This window comes from Pongo pygmaeus, chromosome 20 (assembly GCF_028885625.2).
Source record: "Pongo pygmaeus isolate AG05252 chromosome 20, NHGRI_mPonPyg2-v2.0_pri, whole genome shotgun sequence".
Taxonomy (NCBI): Eukaryota; Metazoa; Chordata; class Mammalia; order Primates; family Hominidae; genus Pongo; species Pongo pygmaeus.
In genome coordinates, this window is record NC_072393.2 from 56,735,125 (window position 1) to 56,755,532 (window position 20,408).

General features: G+C 51.4%; 2 protein-coding genes across 9 annotated transcripts in view; one reads left to right on the top strand and one right to left on the bottom strand.

The window, feature by feature from the left end:
• Positions 1-10,607, bottom strand: part of SYT3 (synaptotagmin 3) — a 29,165-nt gene extending 18,558 nt beyond the window's left edge. For 2 of the 5 annotated variants that reach the window (XM_054464903.2, XM_054464902.2), the window contains exon 1: positions 71-150. The gene's annotated coding sequence lies outside the window, so the exon portion shown is untranslated. Of the gene's footprint in view, positions 1-70; positions 151-10,321 lie in introns of those variants that run through there. The other 3 variants (XM_054464897.2, XM_063657955.1, XM_054464901.2) reach the window with 2 other exon arrangements.
• On the top strand, positions 198-20,103 carry C20H19orf81 (chromosome 20 C19orf81 homolog). Of its 4 annotated transcripts, none has more exons than XM_054464922.2 (6): positions 9,670-10,231; positions 10,330-10,397; positions 16,843-16,915; positions 17,019-17,139; positions 18,787-18,926; positions 19,744-20,103. In XM_054464922.2, exons 2-6 carry the CDS (start codon positions 10,331-10,333, stop codon positions 19,937-19,939), a joined length of 597 nt encoding a protein of 198 aa, XP_054320897.1. In that variant the 5' UTR covers positions 9,670-10,231; position 10,330; the 3' UTR covers positions 19,940-20,103. The 4 variants fall into 4 exon arrangements, with proteins under 4 accessions (XP_054320900.1, XP_054320897.1, XP_054320898.2 ...); XM_054464924.2 differs by having other exon boundaries at positions 9,793-9,812; XM_054464925.2 differs by lacking the exons at positions 9,670-10,231; positions 10,330-10,397 and adding an exon at positions 198-489.
• Positions 20,104-20,408: the final 305 nt, after the last annotated feature.

Sequence of the window (20,408 nt, forward strand, 5' to 3'; positions counted from 1 at the left end):
GCCGGGGCCGACCCCCGGGATTTGGCTGGGGCTGGGGCTGTGGCAGGAGGAGGGGGAGGAGCGGACTCACCCGGAGCCGCCGCTGCCGCCGCCGCCGCCGCAGCCCCGCGCGCCCGCCGCGGTGCCGGCTCGGCTCCTCCCCTCGCCACTGTCGCAGGTCCGCGGCTCCTCCCCCTGCACCCCCTCCTTCCCCCACTCCGAACCCGCGGCAAGAAAGCCGAAATCACTTGGCCTCAGCAAGGAAGCAGGGAGATTGCCCGGGACCAAGGCAGCAGAGACCCAGTGGGTTTCCACACTGGGGACCCAGAGATCTAGGATCGTGACGTGCTGCTTCTCCAGGATCCGGGGGCCCAGTTCTCCGCCCCGCTATCCCACAGAGGTAGAAGTCCGGGGACCCCAGGCCCCTCTTCCCAGGAACCCAGGACTTCGGGCCCTTCAACCTGAGCCGCTCTGAAGGCCGGTGGTAGGAGCGGAAGCTGAGACTCAAAGGTACAGTGCCACAGCCAGGATAGAGGTACTAGAAGGGACCTGGGTTTGAATCCCACCTGGGCCAACTCCTGCCTGTGTGCGCCTCTTGCTCTGAGGCCCCGTTTCCTCATCAGCAAAATACACACCGTAAACTTATTTCCTAAGGGATCCACAGTTTGAAAAACCAGTCAGTGTAAACAAAACATTGGTACCAACTGGGTACTTAATGAATATTTCTCAAAAGCAGTGAGTAACAGTTTCTGGTATATTAATAGCAGTTAATGGCAATTGTCACTTCCTGTAAGTGGTGAAGTGCTAAGTGCTTTGAAAGCGTTTCCTCATTTAATTTTGGGTGCAATTATGACATTCCCATTTCACAGAGGAGACAACTGAGGCCCATGGAGGTTAAATCCCTTGGGTAAGGTCTAGGTCAGGGGTGTCCAATCTTTTGGCTTCCCTGGGCTGCATTGTTGTCTTGGGCTACACATAAAATACACTAACAGTAACAATAGCTGATGAGAAAAAAAAAATCACAAAAGAAATCCCATAATGTTTTAAGAAAGTTTACAAATTTGTGTTGTGCCGCATTCAAAGCTGTCCGATGCTGCATGCGGGCCTCAGGCCGTGGGTTGTACAAGCTTGATCTAGATCTACATAGCCTGGAGAGGTGGCTCGGAGGCCCCCTCACTGCTCTCAATCAGTGACATCCAAATAAATACAACCTCTAAGTAAAAATCAAAGGCTGGGCACCTGTAATCCCAACACTTTGGGAGGCCGAAGTGGGAGGACCACTTGAAGCCAGGAGTTTGAGACTATCCTGGACAACATAGTGAGACTCCATCTCTACAAAACAAAAAAAAGAAAAAACCAAAACAAAACCAAACTAGTGGGTGCGGTGGCGTGCGCCTGTAGTCCCACCTACACAGGAGGCTGAGGTGGGAGGATTGTTGGAGCCCAGGATTTTTTTTTTTTTTTTTGAGACGGAGTCTTGCTCTGTCGCCCAGGCTGGAGTGCAGTGGCGCGATCTCGGCTCACTGAAAGCTCCGCCTCCCGGGTTCACTCCATTCTCCTGCCTCAGCCTCCTGAGTAGCTGGGACTACAGGCGCCCGCCACCGCGCCCGGCTAATTTTTTTTGTATTTTTAGTAGAGACTGGGTTTCACCGTGGTCTCTATCTCCTGACCTTGTGATCCACCCGCCTCGGCTTCCCAAAGTGCTGGGATTACAGACATGAGCCACCGCGCCCGGCCTAGCCCAGGATTTTGAGGCTGCAGTGAGCTATGATTGCACCACTGCACTCCACCAAGCCTGGGCAACAAAGCAAGACCCCATCTCAAGAATAAATAGCCAGGTGTGGTGGCTTATGCCTGTAATCCTAGCACTTTGGGAGGCCAAGTGGGCGGATCACTTGAGCTCAGGAGTTCAAGACCAGCCTGGGCAACATGGCAAAACCCTGTCTCTACAAAAAATACAAAAATTAGCTGGGTGTGGTGATGCATGCCTGCAGTCCTAGCTACTTGGGGGGCTGAGGCAGGAGGATCACTTGAACCCGGAAGGTGGAGGTTGCAGTCAGTGAGCCAAGATTGTGCCACTGGGCTCCAGCCTGGGTGACAGAGTGAGACCCTGTCTCAAAAATAAACATAAATATGAATAAATAAATAAATATTTAGAGCAAGAAATAAAAATGTCAAAATAAATAAGTAAATAAAATAAAAATTGCTTGCTGCTTCTGCAAATACCTTAAGCAAGCATCCTGGGCCCTCCCTCTAATTAGATTACACCCTACCCCTATTGCTGCCTATGTGTACATTTTGCAGCCATTATCCTACCAAGGAACCCCCAGAAATGCCTCCCAGGTTTGCCCAGAGTCTCTTCCTTGTGGCTTCTTGCATCCCCCCAAATGGATGTACGTTTACACCCAGGGAAGCATGTGCAGGTGTAAACCTACAGACCACGAGTGCAGGTCCTGATGCCAACTCTCACAGCCCAACCCTTGAACCCTGCTGAGTCTGCCCAGGGTCCACAGGTAGCCCTGTTTCACAGGCAGAGACACGCAGAGATGCACACACTCAGAGATGGGCACACAGATGGGATTGCCAGGCTGCCATGACACGTTTCCAAAGAGACGCTCAGATTCCGAGGCTGCCCAGGCATTGAGAGGCAGCCGTAGTGCACTGGTTTTCTGTGTGACTTGGGGGCAGAGCACTGGGATTCAAATCCCAGCTCTGCTCCCCTCTCTGTGCAACCTTGGAGGGGTTACTTATATTCTCCATGCCTCAGTTTCCCTCTCTGTAAGTGCAGATAATAATACTTTAAAAAATCATACTCTGGCTGGGTGCGGTGGCGCATGACTGTAATCCCAGCACTTTGGGAGGCCGAGGCTGGCAGATCACCTGAGGTCGGGAGTTTGAGACCATCCTGACCAACATGGAGAAACCCCGTCTCTACTAAAACTACAAAAATCAGCTGGGCGTGGTGGCACACATGCCTGTAATCTCAGCTACTTGGGAGGCTGAAGCAGGAGAATCACTTGAACCCAGGAGGCAGAGGTCGCAGTGAGCCAAGATCATGCCATTGCACTCCAGCCTGGGCAACAAGAGTGAAACTCTGTCCCAAAAAAAAAAAAAAAAAAAAAAAAAGAAAGAAAAAAACATATCCTGTCTCATCGGATTGTTTTGAGGGTTAAATTAAATTCATGGAAGGTGCTTAGGAAAAATGGCTAGTGTTTAGTGTTGTCATAAATAAAAATTAAATGCATTTGCTCATTTAAACTTTAGCTGGACTTGACAAGTGAGGAAATTGAGGCTCAGCAAGGGAAGTGCTCTGCCCAAGATCACACATCTGGAAAGTGTGAGTGGAGATTAAAAACTGTATGGGTCTGGACCAGGTGCAGTGGCTCACACCTGTAATCCCAGCACTTTGGGAGGCCGAAGGCGAGAGGATCCTTCGAGCTCAGGAGTCGAGACTTGCCTGGACAACATAGTGAGACCTCATCTCTACAAAAAATACAAAATTTAGTCGGGCATGGTGGCACACACCTGTAGTCCCACCTGCTTGGGGGGAGGCTGAGGTGGGAGGATTGCTTGGGCCCCAGAAGTCGAGGCTGTGGGGAAATGGAGGCTGCCCAGAGTCCCATCCTTGTGCCTTCTTGCATCCCCCCAGATGGATGTGCGTTTACATCCAGGCTGGAGTGCAGTGAGCCATGATTGTGCCCCTGCACTCCAGCCTGGATGTCAGAGTGAGACCTTGTCTCAAAAAACAAAAAGAAAAAACAAAAAACGGAGTTGATCTGAATCCAGAGCCCTTGCCTTTAGCCACCATGCTGTTTGCATCTAGGACCCATTTGAGGACTTGCATGCTACTGCTGCTAGGAGTACAGAACAATATAAAGAGCACCAGACAGGGGGCCAGGAGACAGAGGTAGAACCTTCCATATTCATTCAACTCGATTCATGCAGTCATTTGAGAAATACTTTCTGAGCACCTAATGTGTGCCAGGCATTTTTTTTTTTTAGGCAGCAGGGACTCATCTGGGAACAAAATAGACTAAAATTCCAGGGTTGGAAGAGCTCATGGTCTAGTGGAAGAGACAGAAAATAATCAAATAACTACACATACTAGGATCCTTATAGGATCAATGCTAGGAAGGAACATCCATTGTGCTGTGTGTTTGAGAGAGGTCAAGGAAGTTCCTGAGCAAGTGACTTTTCAGCTGAGCTCAGAAGGATGAGTAGGCATAAGCCAGGTGGTGAAGATGAGGGAGGGGAGGGGAAATGCTCCAGGGAGAAGGAAGAGCTCATGTAAGACCTGGGGGCAGGAGGGAGTTTGGCACCTTGAGGACTGTCAAGCACACAAGCTCCGTAGGAGTAGCACTTTGTTTTGTTCATAGCTGTGTCCCAGCTGCCTGGCACAGTACCTGGCACATGGTAGGCACTCAATACTTATTGGCTGGTTGAATGAATGAACATGTGAATGGATAAGTGGAGGAATGTATGAATCTATGATGTATTGATGGATGGGTGCATGACTGGATAGATGCTGGAAGGATAGATGAAGGGATGGATGGATAGGTGGATGAGTGAATGGCTGGATGGATAAGATGGATGTTGGAGGAATAGATGAAGGAATGGATAGATGAAAGAGTGGATGAGTGGGTGCATACATGGATGATTGGATGGATAGATGAAGAGTTAGAGTGGGGATGGATAGATGGATATTGCAGAAATAGATGAAGGGATGGATGAGTGAATGGCTGGATGGATACAGGATAGATAGACTGGTGGATAGATGGATGGATGTTGGAGGAATAGATGAAGGGATGGATGAATGGATGAGTGGATAGTTGGATGGGATGGATGGAAGCTGCAGAAATAGATGAAGGGATGAATGAGTAAGTGGTTGAATGGATAGAAGATGGATGGATTGGTAGATGGAAGGATGGACGGATGTTGGAGAAATAGATGAAGGAATGGATGGATGAGTGGATGATAGGATGGATGGATGGATGGATGGATGGATGCTGCAGAAATAAAGGGATGGATGAGTGGAGGGTTGGGTGGATGGACGGATGATCGGATGGGTAGATGTAGATAGAGAATTAGATAAAGGATGGATGGATTTTGGAGAAACATGAAGGGAGGGATGAGTGGATGGCTAGGTGGAGGGATGGATGATTGAATGGATGATTGGATAGATAGATGAAGAGTTAGAGGATGGATGGGAGGATGTTGGAGAAATAGATGAAGGGATGGATGGATGGATGACTGACTGAATTAGTTTTCACAAATACCTACAGATTCACACACAAATGTGCCTGGAGGTAGATGCAGATACACTCAGAGGCATGTACACATGTGTGTAAACACAGACTCACTTGTTCTCCTGGTGCTCCCCCTGGGAAGAGCAAACACTGAGAATGGGGAGGTAGGGAGACACACCCTTTGGCCAGGGCTATGGCCATCCCTGCCACCACTGCGGCGCTGACAGTATTTCTGGAATTGGAGGAAAACGCTGATTCAGGGATGTGTGTTTTAGACTGGGCACCAGGCCAGGAAGTGGGACAGGGATGGCCCAGAGAGATGGATTGAGTGGCAGAGGGAAGTCGGTCGGAGTAAGGCAGAGAGACAGGCAAGGCGATAGAGAGGTGGAGACAGAGAAGCGGAGAGATGGGGAAATAGGCAAAGTCATGGAGGCAGAGACAGAGACATAGAGAGAAAGGGAAGGAAAGAGAGATGGAGACACAGAAACAGAGATGGGGAAATAGAGTGATGGAGACAGAGACAGATGTACAGAGAGAAAGACAGGGAGAGAAAGATGGAGATACAGAGACATACAGAAATCTATAGAGATGCAGACAGTGAGAGACAGAGATATAGGAATACAGAAACATGTGATATAGGAATTCAAATTCAGACACACACTGTAGTCCCAGCACTTCGGGAGGCCGAGGTGGGCAGATAGCTTGAGCTCAAGAGTTCAAGACCAACCTGGACAACATGGTGAAATTTCAGCTTTACCAAAAAAATACAAAAATTAGCCGGGCGTGGTGTGTGCACCTGTAGTTCCACCTACTTGGAAGGCTGAGGCGGGAAGATCGCTTGAGCCTAGAAGGTTGACGCTGCAGTGAGCTATGATTGTACCACTGCATTCCAGCCTGGGCCCTTGTCTCAAAAAAAAAAACCCCACAAATCCCAAACCCCCACAAAAATCAAATGCAGACACACAGAGAGATGAGGTAGGGTTCCAGAGACAGGTAGAGAGAAGGGAAGAAACATAAAGACACAGAGAGCAATGGAGGCACAGACAGATGGAGACATAGAGTCCCAAATCCCAGAGGGAAAAAGAGAGACACAGAGGAGCAGAGAGAGATGCAGAGGAGCAGAGACAATGACATCCAGCCAAAGCTAGATGCAGAGTCAGAGGACTGGAAAGGAAATTACCTCCTTTTGGGTGCCTCCTTGGTGCATGGCTCTGATTTGGGGGTGCTGCTGTACCTTGCTTCATTTAAGCACCAACAGCCCTTGAAGGTAGCATTGAGGAAGGCAAGAGATAAGGAAGACGAGGCTCAGAGAGGGGAAGACATTTGCCGACATTGCACAGCCTGGGAGCAGCATTTGATGCTGGTCTGTTTGATGCCAGAGCCCACGTTCTCTTCTTCCACTTATGTTGGCTCGTGAAGACCAGGAGGGACAGGGCAGATGGGGTTGGGGGCCACTGAGTGTGGGTCACAGAAATAGAGAGAAATAATCATGTATTCCTTCAACTCACGTGTCCTGAACTTCCCAGAAGCCTGGCCCTTGAGGGGTGATGCCGGAGAGCCAGAGATGAGTCAGGAAACAAATTTCTGAGCAAGATAGATGGGGCGGGGGACAGTGTTCAGAGGTCTGGAGAAGGAGCAGATAAAAAAAACAGGCGGGAGGAGGAGATAGAAAACACAACTGGTAGGAGGATGAGTCAGAGAAGGCTTCCTGGAGGAGAGGGCACTTGAGCTTCTTATTAAAAGATGAGGGCATTTGGGGACATGGGGAAAGGTTGGAAGAGCATTCCAGGCAGAAGACACAGCGTATGGAAAGAGTGGAGACAGAAGTAAGGTGGGATGTGTGGGAGGGATTATTTATTTATTTATTTATTTTTTATTTTGTTTGAGACAGAGTCTTGCTCTGTCGCCCAGGCTGGAGTGCAGTGGCGCGATCTCGGCTCACTGCTAGCTCCGCCTCCCGGGTTCACGCCATTCTCCTGCCTCAGCCTCCCAAGTAGCTGGGAGTACAGGCGCCTGCCAACACGCCTGGCTAATTTTTTGTATTTTCAGTAGAGACGGAGTTTCACTGTGTTAGCCAGGATGGTCTCGATCTCCTGACCTCGTGATCCACCCGTCTCGGCCTCCCAAAGTGCTGGGATTACAGGCGTGAGCTACCACGCCTGGCTGTGGGAGGGATTATTTATATAAAATAATTAATAAAGGGTAGCTGGAGAATGTTTGGAGGGGTGAGGTTGGGAGAGGGAGGTGAGGCTAGATCATGCAGCTCTTTCAGCCCAGGTGAGGAGCTGAAAGTTTGTCCAAGGCACTGGGGAGCCCTGGGAGGGCCGTGAGCAGGGCAGGGGCAGGTCAGTTCCGGGCACAGAAAGACCCCTCTGGAGCCTCACTTGTGGGGAGAGGAATGAGGGTAAGAGAATGGAGGATGGGGCAGCCAGGAGGCTGGGCCAGGCGTGGTGGCTCACACCTGTAATCCCAGCACTTTGGGAGGCTGAGGTGGGAGGATTGCTTGAGCCCCAGAGTTTGAGACCAGCTTGGGCAACACGGTGAGGCTCCATCTTAAAAAAAAAAATAGCTGGGCGTAGTGGTGTGGGCCTGTGGTCCCCATTACTCGGGAGACTGAGGTGGGAGGATTGCTTAAGCCTGGGAGGTCAAGGCTGTTATCATACCGCTGCACTCCAGCCTGGGGGACACAATGAGACCCTGTCTCAAAAACAAACAAACAAAAAAGGAGGCTGGGGCAAGGGTCCCAGCAGGAAAGGATGAAGTCTGAGTGGCTGCTAGAGCTATGGGAGCAGAGAGGAGAGGAAGGAGCAGAGAGAGGTGAGAGGCAAAAGCAATAGAACTTGGAGACAGATAGGCTGTGAGGGTCAGGTGTGCCTGTGGTCGAGGCAATCAAAAATGTCCTCCATCCTGCTGAGATAAAATTGCCAGCTGGAAATGGAAGACAGCTTGATGGGAGAGAAACAGATGTGAAGATGCCAGGAGGGGGTCAGGGCCCTCAGAACTGAGTAAGACTATTTCGGTCTGGACTGTTTTAATTGCTAATAATGGAAACGCAAATCAAATTGACCTAAGCATAAAAGGAACTTTATTGGGTGGATGAGGGCTTCAGGCATTACTGGATCCAGGTGTTCCAATCATCTCCAGGAATCCAACTGTCTGTATCTTTGGGCTATGCTTCCCTCGTGTTGTCTTTGCTCTCAGGCAAGTTATCTCCCTGCATGGTGATGTGGTTGCCCCGGGAGCTCCAACCCTGGCTCTGACCAGTCCCAAAACCACAGGGGAAAAAGCCTGTTTTCTAACAGGTCCAGCAAAAGTCCAAAGGTTGACTTTGTAGCCTAGATTGATTCTTAAGCTCGCCACTGAACAAATCACTGAGGAAATCAAGGTGCCACTACCTAGAACGAATACTTAGTAAGCAGGAACAACAGACAGTCCAGAGACCATCTGGATGTGGAGAGAGAGGAAGAGAAAGAGATACAAAGACTGCAAGGACAGACAAAATAAATAAGCGAAGGTCCAGCTTCCTCTCCCATAATTCCTGCTGAGAGCTCTGCAGACCCAGAGAAAGGGATGCTGAACAGGCACCTACATGGCTAGACCTCTTCTCTCTAGCATGAGAGGCCCCAGGAGACCCCAGACCCAGAAGTCCAGGCCCCCATCCTCTCCTCCCTCAGACCCAGGAGTCCAGACCCCAGGCCCTCCTCCATCAGACCCAGGAGTCCAGGCCCCCAGCCCCTCCTCCCTCAGACCCAGGAGTTCAGACCCGAGGCCCTCCTCCATCAGACCCAGGAGTCCAGGCCCCCAGCCCCCTCCTCCCTCAGACCCAGGAGTCCAGAACTCCAGTCCCTCCTCCCTCAGACACAGGAGTCCAGGTCCCCAGTCCCCTCCTCCTTCAGCCCCAGGTGTCCAGGCCCCAGGCCCTCCACCCTCAGACCCAGGTGTCCAGCCCCCAGGCCTTCTTCCCTCAGACTCAGGAGTCCAGGCCCCAGATCCTCCTCCCTCAGACTCAGATGTCCAGGCCCCAGGCCCTCCACCCTCAGACCCAGGAGTCCAGGCCCCAGATCCTCCTCCCTCAGACTCAGGTGTCCAGGCCCCAGGCCCTCCACCCTCAGACCCAGGAGTCCAGGCCCCAGGCCCTCCTCCCTCAGACCCAGGAGTCCAGGCCCCAGGCCCTCCTCCCTCAGACCCAGGAGTCCAGGCCCCAGGCCCTCCTCCCTCAGACCCAGGAGTCCAGGCCCCAGGCCCTCCTCCCTCAGACCCAGGAGTCCAGGCCCCAGGCCCTCCTCCCTCAGACCCAGGAGTCCAGGCCCCAGGCCCTCCTCCCTCAGACCCAGGAGTCCAGGCCCCTGCCCCTCCCCCTCCCTCTGGAGGCACCATGGCAACCAGGCCCCCTGCCCACCATCCCCTCCCCCCTAGAGAACCCAGTTCCGTTGGAATCTCTCCTGTTTCTAACCAGTTCCTGGCTGGGGCAGGGATGAGCAGAGGGCAAGTGGGAACAGAAAGGGGATGATGGAGGGGAGGGGGGCTCAAGGGGGCAGTGGAGGCAGCTAGGAGAGGATAGAGATGGGGCAAGGAGACTGGTGAAAGGTGGGAAGACAGAGAGAGGGTGACCGGGTTAGGGAGAGGCAGAAAACAACGAAGACAAGGAGGGACGGGGGCCTGGGGAGATGCTGGGGAAACTGATGGAGACTGAAGAGATGGAGCCCAGGAGAGAAGGAGGGAGGAGCAGGGCAGAGAAATCAAGCAAAAGAGTGGTGGAGACGTGGGGACAGAGAGGAGGAGGCAGGGGGGCAGAGAGATGGGGACAGAATGAGGAAGGGAGGTGGAGAGAGAAGGGCGGGGAAAGAGACTCTAGGAGACAGAGAGAGATAGGAGGGAAAACAGGGAAATGGGAAAGAAGGGATTGGGGCACACAGGGAGTCCCTGAGGTCAGGGGAACCCAGATCTCCGCATGGTCTCAGCCTTCCAGTTCCTCTGTAATTCTACCCCGGGGCTTCAAAGAGGAGGTAGAGGAGGCAGTGGCGGGGAGAAGGAGCTGGGGCAGGTGGCCCAGTCAGAGCCTCTCTCGCCACCTTCCTAAGACATCCTTCACCCACCTTCCCAGGATGCAGCCAGAGGTGGAGCCCGTGTGCTCCCCTGCCATGGGCAGCTCCACCATGCACAGGAAGGCAGGTACTGAGCTGTGTCTTTGGTGAAGGGGTGGACTTCCTCCATCCAGGCAGTGCGTAGTAGCCCTGGCTCACAGTGTGGCCTTAAGCGAGTCACTGGCACTCCAAAGTGAAAGCCATCCCTAACATTCCTGGATTCACCAGATTCCTGGAGAGCGGCCCCCTTGGACCTCAAACTACATTTCCCACGAGCCTCTGCAGTTCCTTGGCCAATGCCCTGGACTCAGAACTACATTTCCCATGAGCCTCTGGGGCCTAAGCAACACCTCTGAGGCCATTCTTCTCCTAGGTAACCTCACTGTCTTGTCTCCCACCCTGAGCTCAGCATCTTCCCCCAAAGCTGCTCTCCTTCCTGGTTTCCATTTTCAAATGGCCCCACCGCCAACCCAGTCACTGGTGCCATCCTTCCACCTCCCACAATTCCCTCCCACAGCCCATCAGGACCCATCTTCCTGCCCTCTGACTCTCCCTTCCCCATTCCTTCCTCTCTGTCCCCGCAGCCCTGTCCCAGGTCTCATCCTCTTCCATGTGGACCCTCTCCTCACCTCCTCCCTGGTCCCCAGTTTCTCTCCTCCTGCCTATCCCTCCATGGCTCCAGAGAGGTCTCTCTGACTTCCAGCAGTGACCCTGGCTGTCCCTTGCTCATAACACTTCCTAGCTTCCCGTCACCTCTAGGACAGAGTCCCAAAGCTCCAGCCTGGCTTTTGAGGCCCTGTGTGGTCTGACCCCTGCTGACAACTTCAAGCTCCTAGCCCAGCACTTCCTGCTAGCACTCTGTGCTGTAGCACAGCTCATGCAGTCACACTCATTCAACATTTATGGAATAGTATCTCAGTGAGGAAGCATGTAACTGCAGGTAATAGAAAACCAAACTCAGGACTGGGTGTGGTGGCTCACGCCTATAATCCCAACACTTTGGAGGCCGAGGTGAGCGGATCACCTGAGGTCAGGAGTTCGAAGCCAGCCTGGCCAACATGGTGAAACCCCATCTCTAAAAATACAAAAATTAGCCAGGTGTGGTGCCAGATGCCTGTAATCCCAGCTACTAGGGAGGCTGAAGCAGGAGAATCGCTTGAACCCAGGAGGCAGAGGCTGCAGCGAGCCAAGATTGTGCCACTGCACTCCAGCCTGGGTGATGGAAGGAGACTGTCTCAAAAAAACAAAACAAACAAAAACACCCAAAAACAAAACTCACTGCAGCCTTGAGCTCCTGGCTCAAGTGATCCTCCCACCTCAGCCTTCGAGGCAGAACAAATGCCCTGATGGCAAAACAGACGTTGTTTGTCTGCCTTTAGGTCTCTTTTAGTGCTTTTGAAGGCATCTTTCTTTTGGAGACCCCACGATGCACCATCTCTAGCCTAGACTGAGGCACCCACATGACATGTAATTTATATGTAGCTCCAGAAAAGTCAAGTGGAGTTGAGTCGACCAATTGGCTAGTTTTGTTGATCAACGTTTGTTCATTTCGATTTTGCTGTTTTCTTTGCAGCGTTGTGGAACCAATAACATTTTTTAGTTGATCAGGTTGCAAACTTCAGCACAGGCCATTAGAAAGCCCCTGGGCCCCAAGCATTTTGCCTGTAGTGCCTAATGGATGAAACGGCCTGGCTTGTTCTCTTGCTGGGAGAAGAGACGTGAAACACGCCATCTCACAGATCATTCATAGCCTCCAATGGCAATAAGCGCACTTTAGTCTTGGGGCTCAAGGGAATTCTGGGAAGTTCTTGCAGGTGACTCTCTTCTCTTTTGCTCAAAAAGCTTGGCCCATGCTAGGCCCTTCATGTGAAACATCCTTCTCTCTGCCACCTTTTTATTTGGTAAATACCTTCTTATTCTTTAGGTCTCACTGTGGACAATACCTCCTCTAGGGAGCCTTCCCTGATTGCCCCTAGACTGGGAGACTGGGCTTTCCCTCCACCTTGTAACACTTTCATTGAAACACACATTGCGCTTTATCTGAGAGTTCTGAAACGGCAGAGGTGTGTTTCATTCATCTCTTGGTCCCCAGCATCTCCAAGGCACACAGGGGCCCTCTGAGATGTCTGTTAAAAAAATTTAACCAGCTACTTGGGAGGCTGAGACAGGAAGATCCCTTAAGCCCAGGAGTTCCTGGCTGCAGTGAGCTATGATTGCACCATGGCCCTCCAGCCTGGGCAACAGAGCAAGACTCTGTTGAAATAGTTCTTATTTCTAATGTCATATTTCATGAGAAACTATTGTATTCACCTTTTTTCACATGCATCTTTGATGCTGCTAGAGTTACTTTTTGATTCATTTAACACTTTTACAAGGCTATTTTTTTAAAAATTAATTTACTGTTTTGAGACGGGGACTCACTTTGCAACCTAGGCTGGCGTGAATTGACACCATCATAGCTCACTGCTATGACGCGAAATCCTGGGCTCAAGCGATCCTCCTGCCTCAGCCTCCCAAAGTGCCGGGATTATAGGTGTGAACCACCATGCCCAGCCTATAATTATTTTTGAATATCATCTCATACCTAGTACATATTTAAATTTCCCTAATTATCTCAAAATTGTATTTTTTATAGCTGGCTTGTTTAAATTAGGGCCCAAACAAAGTGCACACATTTCAGGCTTTTTTCAATAAATACTAAGGACAACGATAAGCCTGGCACTTTGCTAGATGCTGGGGACAAAAAGACAAGTCCCTGCCCTTACGTTGCTCAGAAGATGTAGGGAAGACAGAGTGTAATTAGGGAATCATAGAAATAAAGGTAAAATTGCAATACTATGAGTACAAACATACTGTGCTATGAGGAATGGCATCAGTGGACCCTCAGGGAGACTTGATTAGTCAAATGAGGGGGAAGAGAGATCCACGCAGAGTTACAGCATTAGCCAAGATCCTGCAGCAGGAAGGGTCAGAGAGAGTCCAAGTCACAGAAAAACAGCGTTTCTGGACTGCAGCAGATGAAAAGGACGATTGTGCTTGATCAGGTTTAAGACATTAGCAGGGTCTGATCATGTGTGGTCTCATGGTCACTGGAAGGACTTTGGACTTTATTCATCCCAAAGACAATGAAAAGTCCTGGGAGGGTTTTGAGGAAGGGGGCCATAGGGTCGGATCTACATTTCAAAATTCTACCTTGCTGGGGTAACTGGAGAGGGAGAGGAGTTAGGAGACTAGATGAGAGTGAGGTGAGAGGAAGCCACCTGGGGAGATTGAGAACACGCACACTGGATCCAGATGCTTACATTTTTATCCTTATTCTATCATTTTGTGCTGTGTGACTTTGGGCAAGTCACTTAACCTCTCTGTGCTTCTGTTTCGTCATGTGTTAAACAACACTACCTCAGAAGGTTGTTGTGAGGATGCAAAGGAAAGTATTTTATTCTATTCTATTTTATTTTATTTTGGCACTAGAGTCTTGCTTTGTCGCCCAGGATGCAGTGCAGTGGCATGATCCCGGCTCACTGCAATCTCTGCCTCCTGGGTTCAAGCAATTCTCCTGCCTCAGCCTCCAGAGTAGCTGAGACTATAGGTTGGCGCTACCATGCCCGCCTAATTTTTTGTATTTTTAGTAGAGACGGGATCTCACCATGTTGGCCAGGCTGATCTCGAACTCCTGAGCTCAGTCAATCTGCCCACTTTGGCCACCCAAAGTGCTGGGATTACAGGCGTGAGCTACCATGCCCGGCCACAATGGAAAGTATTTTTAAAAGTGTTTGGCATGTAAAAGGGACAGTAAGCACACAGTTATATTATTAAGTGGACAGACTTGAGGAGGGGATGGCTGTGTTTGAGGGATGGAGGGAGGCCGGTATGGCTGGAAGAAAATAATGAGGGTAGGTATTTCTGGAAGGGGATCCTATGAAAATGTAGATTTGAATCCAGTAGGTCTGGGGGTGGGTCCTGAAGTAAGTGTCTACCGCACGTATGTGTGTGAGAGTGTGCAAGAGAGCCCGTTGTGAAACATATACCAGCACACCACTGACTATAGTTAAACCAAGTTGAATGTGTTGACTTATTGTAATGAGAGAGACAGCACACACACACACACACACACACACACACACACACACACACACATTGTCTCAGTAGAAGGGTGTTAGCAAGGACTTATTGTAAGAGCCGGGCTGTGTCAGGTGACTTTGGGGAGGGTTCACGGGGGTGGGGCTTTGCTCTGGATGGGAGAGACTGATGGAAAGCACAGGCAAGCCGGTGACTGGGAATCTTCATCTTATCGGGAACCAGGAGGGGTAGACGGACCTAATGCAGGGTTAATGAAAAAGCAGCCATCAGCTCTGAGCTGGGAGGGGGGGATTTTGGTCATTTTTGAGGTTTGGACAATGTTCATGTTTGTTGTGTTGAGACGTGATTCAGGAGTGGTCTTGTTTTTGTCTCAGTCCATCATAGTCACAGAGCAGCCTTGCTTGGTGTTGGTGTTATGGGAAATGTTTTATGTTCGGCAGGAGAGAGCAGGGCCTGGCTGTCAGGGTCTGCTTTCCTCTCTTTCAGCAGCTATAACAAAGACACCCCAAAACACAACACCATAAGACAGAAGTGTATTTCTTTTCTTTTCTCCCTTGCTCCTTTCCTCTCTTTCTCCTTCTTCCCTCCCTCCGTCTCTCTCTTTTCTTTCTCTCTCTCTTTTTGTTTTTGAGATGGAGTCTCACTCTGTCACCCAGGCTGGAGTGCAGTGGCGCAATCTCGGCTCACTGCAACCTCCGCCTCCTGGGTTCAAGTGATTCTTCTGCCTCAGCCTCCCCAGTAGCTGGGACTACAGGCACACACCAACACACCCGGCTTCTTTGTATTTTTAGTGGAGATGGGGTTTCACTATATTGACCAGGTTGGTCTCGAACTCCTGACCTCGTGATCTGCCCGCTTCAGCCTCCCAAAGTACTGGTATTACAGGAGTGAGCCACCGCACCCAGCTCCCTCCCTCCCTCCTTCCCTCCCTCCCTCCTTTCTTTCTTTCCTTCCTTCCTTCCTTCCTTCCTTCCTTCCTTCCTTCCTTCCTTCCTTCCTTCCTTCCTTCCTTCCTTTCTTCCTTCCTTTTCTTCTCTCTTTCTGTCTCTCTTTCTCTCTTTCTCTGTCACCCAGGCTGAAGTGCATTGGTACAATCATGGCTCACTGCAACCTCTAACTCCTGGCCTCAAGCAATCCTCCCACCCTAGCCTCCTCAGTAGCTGGGACTACAGGCACACAACATCATGCCCAGATAATTAAAAAAAATTTTTTTTGTAGAGATAGGGTGTTGCTATGTTACCTGCCTCAGCTGGTCAAGAATCAGAAGTGTATTTCTCTCTTGTGTAATGAAAGGCAGTGTTGGTGGGACATCTTGGCTTGGTGAGAAGATTTAGAGATAAGAGTTCCTCCCATATTGTTGCTTGCCATATCTGAACATGGTGGAAGCTGGGTTATTGCTAATCCACATTCCAGTCCAAGAGAAAGGGCAGAGTCCAAGAAAAGCAGTAATCTTTTAAGCAAATGACTCCAAAGTTACACCTCTCACTCCAGCTAACACTTCATTGGTGAGAGCATGGTCACATGGCCACACTTAGCTGCAAGGGAGTCTGGGAACTGTTGTCTCCAGCTGGGAAGCCATGTGCTGGGTAAAACTCTAGGATTGTAGGGGAAGGGGAAAATGGAGTGCATGGAACAAATAGCACTTGGCCATAAGAGAGAGACCAGTTAGCTGATGGTGATGTGGTCAAAAAGGGTCCATATTTGAGAACTATTATCTGTCAAGTTCCAATCAGGAGACTGATTCTGAGAGTGTTGGAAAAACTGAAAACTGGGCTGGGCACGGTGGCTCGTGCCTGTAATCCCAGCATTTTGGGAGGACAAGGTGGGAGGATCACAAGGTCAGGAGATTGAGATCATCCTGGCTAACACAGTGAAACCCCATCTCTACTAAAAATACAAAAATTAGCTGGGCGTGGTGGCGGGTGCCTGTAGTCCCAGCTACTCGGGAGGCAGAGGCAGGAGAATGGCGTGAACCCAGGAGGCGGAGCTTGCAGTGAGCCAAGATCGCGCCACTGTACTCCAACTTGGGTGACAGAACGAGACTCCGTCTCCAAAAAAAAAAAAACAAAAAACTGAAAACTGGATTCAAGTGTTGTTACTGAAGTGATGCTGCCACAGTGAAGAAGTAAGGCTGGGGTGACTAGAAGAGAAAGCAAAAAGGAGCAAGTTCCTCCTGCTTCCTCCTGCCTTGCGGGTTCCCACTGGCACCCCTGTTAGGCAGAGACTAATAGGAACCCAGCTGTTGAAGGAGAAATGTGGTTAGTAGAGTCTCAACCCAGGCATCACAGAGCCAGTGTCGTGGGGTGGAGTTTGGAGCTAAGAGACAGTAACTCAATATCTGGCATACAAGCTATTCTGGGTGTGGCATGGGCAAGCAATTGGTGATGGCCATTTAAGCAGAATCATGGCTGAGGAGGGCTCAGGGCAGCTGACACTGGGTTCTCTGTCCTCAGGAACCCTCCTTATGGACCTGGAGACCCCAGAGGAGATGCAGGCTCGGAGCCTGGGCAGGCCCATCAAATCCTCGTGAGTTGTCCCTGGCCCCCATGACCTCTATCCTCTGCTTCCCCAAATGTGACGGCAGCGAACCCTGACCTCAGAGGTCCCTGCCTGTTCGCTCTCTCCCTAGAAAGCAGTACCTGCGGCAGGTCATTGCAGAGTACGAGGCACTGGACCGAGAACTCCCATGCATCCGGAAGTTCCCCACACCACCAGCTGCCCAGCCCCTCTGCCTCTGTATGGAGACCTTGGTGAGTGGACCTGGGCCCTTATTTTCTGCACAGTTTTGGTGGGGTGGTGGGAAGGGCACAGGCTGAGAAGCAGTGTGGCCAGAGTTTAAATTCAGGCTCTTGGCTTATAAACTGTGGGCTTGGCACCAGGACAGTTTGCTGAAAACTGATTGTGAATTTGTCAAAGGGTCAGTCATGAAATCTACTGCTCATGTCAGAGGGGAGACCATCAGGCAAAGAAAGGGGAGGCTGAGGGGGGCAGGGAGGGAGGACAAAAGGAGTCCTACTAATCCACTTCGGTGAAGTTTACAAATATAACAAAAACTCAAGAAAAAGCCCATGTGTGTCGGGTGCAGTGGCTCAGGCCTGTAATCCCAGCACGTTGGGAGGCCGAGGTGGGTGGATCCCCTGAGGTCAGGAGTTTGAGACTAGCCTGGCTAAGATGGTGAAACCCCACCTCTATTAAAAATACAAACATTAGGCAAGTGTGGTGGCAGGTGGCTGGAATCCCAGCTACTGGGGAGGCTGAGGCAGGAAAATCGCTTGAACCTGGGAGGTGGAGGTTGCAGTGAGCCGAGATCGTGCCACTGCACTCCAGCCTGGGTGACAGAGTGAGACTCTGTCAAAAAAAGAAAAAAGGAAGGAAGAAAGAAAGAAAGAAGGAAGGAAGGAAGGGAAAGTAAAGGAAAGGAAGGAAGGAAGGAAAGGAAGGAAGGGAGGGAAAGAAAGAGGTCATGTTTTTGACAGATTCAGCAAACTGGTCATCCCTGCCTTCAATCAGAAGAGGTATATATTAGGGTCCCAGGCACTCAATAATTGACTGAGAAGAGCTGATGTCAATGAGTGCTTACTGTGTGCCAGGCACAGGCCTCCAAGGTACCCTCTCAGCTAATCCGTGTAACTCTCCACCCTGCATACAGGGATTGCTGTCCTTGTTTTAGGGATCAGTCTCCACCCCATCACTCCACTTCTTTGTGGCTTTGAGCAAAGGACTCTCCAGCCTCCCCTCTCACCCCACTCAAGGAATGACTTTCTGGAAGTGACATCATTTTTCAGTGAAATAGTGAAAATTTTCATTTCATTGTAGTTCCTCAGCAATTTTATGTGCTATGACAACTGTTATCACGCTTGACATGCTAATCACGTGATGCAAATGTCTTTAGTGATCAGTACATGTTTCTGAATGTTAGATTGACAAGACATCAAAACCCCTATGACCCTTATGTTTTGACTACTGAACATTCTTAAAATGCTAATACGAATATAAAAGGAAAGGTGTGTAACTTAAATCCTGGCAGAAATTTTCAAGAGCTTTTAGTCGCATCCATTGCAAATTGCTGGGAAAGTTTTTGGTAGATTCGTAAAGTTGGCTAAGTTGGTGAATCATTCAACCAACTGTTCATTGACTTTGGGGCAAATTGGTTTGGTGAGAATTGATTATTTTGGAGAATGACCTAGAGTGACAGTAGATGCTTTCCCATCTGAGAGATAATCTGTCGTCTCCTTTGACAATAGAGACAGTACCCTGGGATTAAGAGCGATCCTTGCCCCTCAAATGCCACCTGGAACTCTGTGGCAGGTTCTGCAGGTGGGGTCTAGGGTGGTGACTTCTGAACCCAAAATGAACCAGGAGGTCACGGGCTGAGGTTCTCTCTCCGACACCCGCAGCCCGAGGAGGATTTTACCCACCTGGAGGTGCTACAAGCCCTGGAGGCCCAGTTACCGGGGGCCATGGAGGGCGGGCGCGTGAGCAGCATCCGCTTTGAGAACATGAACGTCATCTGTGGGACCGCTGGCCGCCGGAACCGGTGAGTTAGCGGCGGGGGCGGGGCCTGGAGCGAGCGGGAGGGGCGGGGCCCGGGGCGACCGGGTAAGAGCGTGGTTGGTTTTAGAGAGCTGAGGGACGTGGCCAAGAGTGAAAGCATGAAGGGGCGGGGCCCGGAGCGACTAGATAAGAGCGTGGTTGGTGTAAGGGTGCTGAGGGGCGGGCCCCGGAGCCACTAGATAAGAGCGTGGTTGGTGTAAGGGCGTTGTGAGGCGGGGCGACAGTGGAGTGACAGCGTGGGGGGCGGGGCCAGGAGGGACTAGATAAGAGCCAGATTGGTGCAGAGCCACTGAGGGGCGGGGCCAAGAGCGAGCTCGGTTGGAGGTAGGGTCCGGTGAGATCAGAGAGAAGGAAGGATCTCGAGTGAGTAGGGGCCCGAGTTTGAGTGACCCAGTAGTGACCGGGATAGGGGTCGGAGCCTGGAAAGGCAGCTGTGAGGGGGTGGAACAGACTGAGCACATAGTAGGTGTGGGGCCAGGGGTGATACGGTGGGGACAGGCCTGGAGTGCCTAGGGTAGAGCGGAGCCTGCAGTCGCCAGTGGAGGGTCGGGCCTTGGAGCGGTTTGAGATGGAGCCTCAACAAACAGTGATTAGGACGCAGAACCAGGCTAAGAGAGCTTAAGGAGCCTAGAGCGACCCAGGCGAGAGGGCAGGGCTAGAGGGGAGTTTAGGGACGGAGCGACGGTCCCCTGGACCAGGGCCTGTAAACGACTCCAGGGACCAGGCAGGGACTCTTCGACGATCAAAGCCAGGGCTGAAACGACCTGCGAATTCCTTTTCCGTCCCCACCCCCCTTACAGGTGGCTCATCACGGTCACGGACTTCCAGACGCGCTCGCGCTTGCTGCGCTCCGGGCTCAGTCCCCGCGGGCTTGCGCACCAGATCGTGCGCCACGACGACCTCCTGCTGGGCGACTACCGCCTGCACCTGCGCCGCTCCCTGGTCCGGCGGCGCATGCTCGAGGCCCTGGGGGCGGAGCCGAACGAAGAGGCCTGACGCCCGGGCCGGCCCCGGCAGCGCTTGCGCACCGCCCCGCGGGCTGGGGCAACCCACCCGGAGCCCCGGAGGATAGGGGGCGTTGCCTTCCCAGGAAGGAGGCGGGTCCGGCTCGAGGGGGTGGATACTGTGAGTTTAATTATAAAGAATGACCTGGTACAAAAGCCATTTCTCTCTGCAAAATCTTGGTGGGGAGTCAGGGGAAGGGAGGTGATGGGGGGTAGGAATGAACCCCCATGTTATAATCCCGCCTCCCTAATCTTCCTCCAGTCCCTGTACGTGGACGCCTGGGTCCCAATCCCTTGAGGGATGAACTGAGGCCCGCGAAAGGGAAGACCTGGGCACCGGGGCTTTCAACGCGTGCCGAGCTCTGTCTCAGCGAGAATCAGACGTCCTCATCCGCCCCCCTCCTCTTCCCCTCCCACCCCCCTTGGAAGACAATTCTCGGGCTTTTATTTCAGGTTTTTTT

Bases quoted from the DNA above. Each gene is read 5' to 3' on its own strand.
- C20H19orf81 (XM_054464923.2), top strand. From the start codon at position 9,893: ATGCTGGGGAAACTGATGGAGACTGAAGAGATGGAGCCCAGGAGAGAA. The intron at 16,916-17,018 runs GTGAGTTGTCCC...CTCTCTCCCTAG, and splicing joins GGCAGGCCCATCAAATCCTC to AAAGCAGTACCTGCGGCAGG. The intron at 17,140-18,786 runs GTGAGTGGACCT...CGACACCCGCAG, and splicing joins GCCTCTGTATGGAGACCTTG to CCCGAGGAGGATTTTACCCA.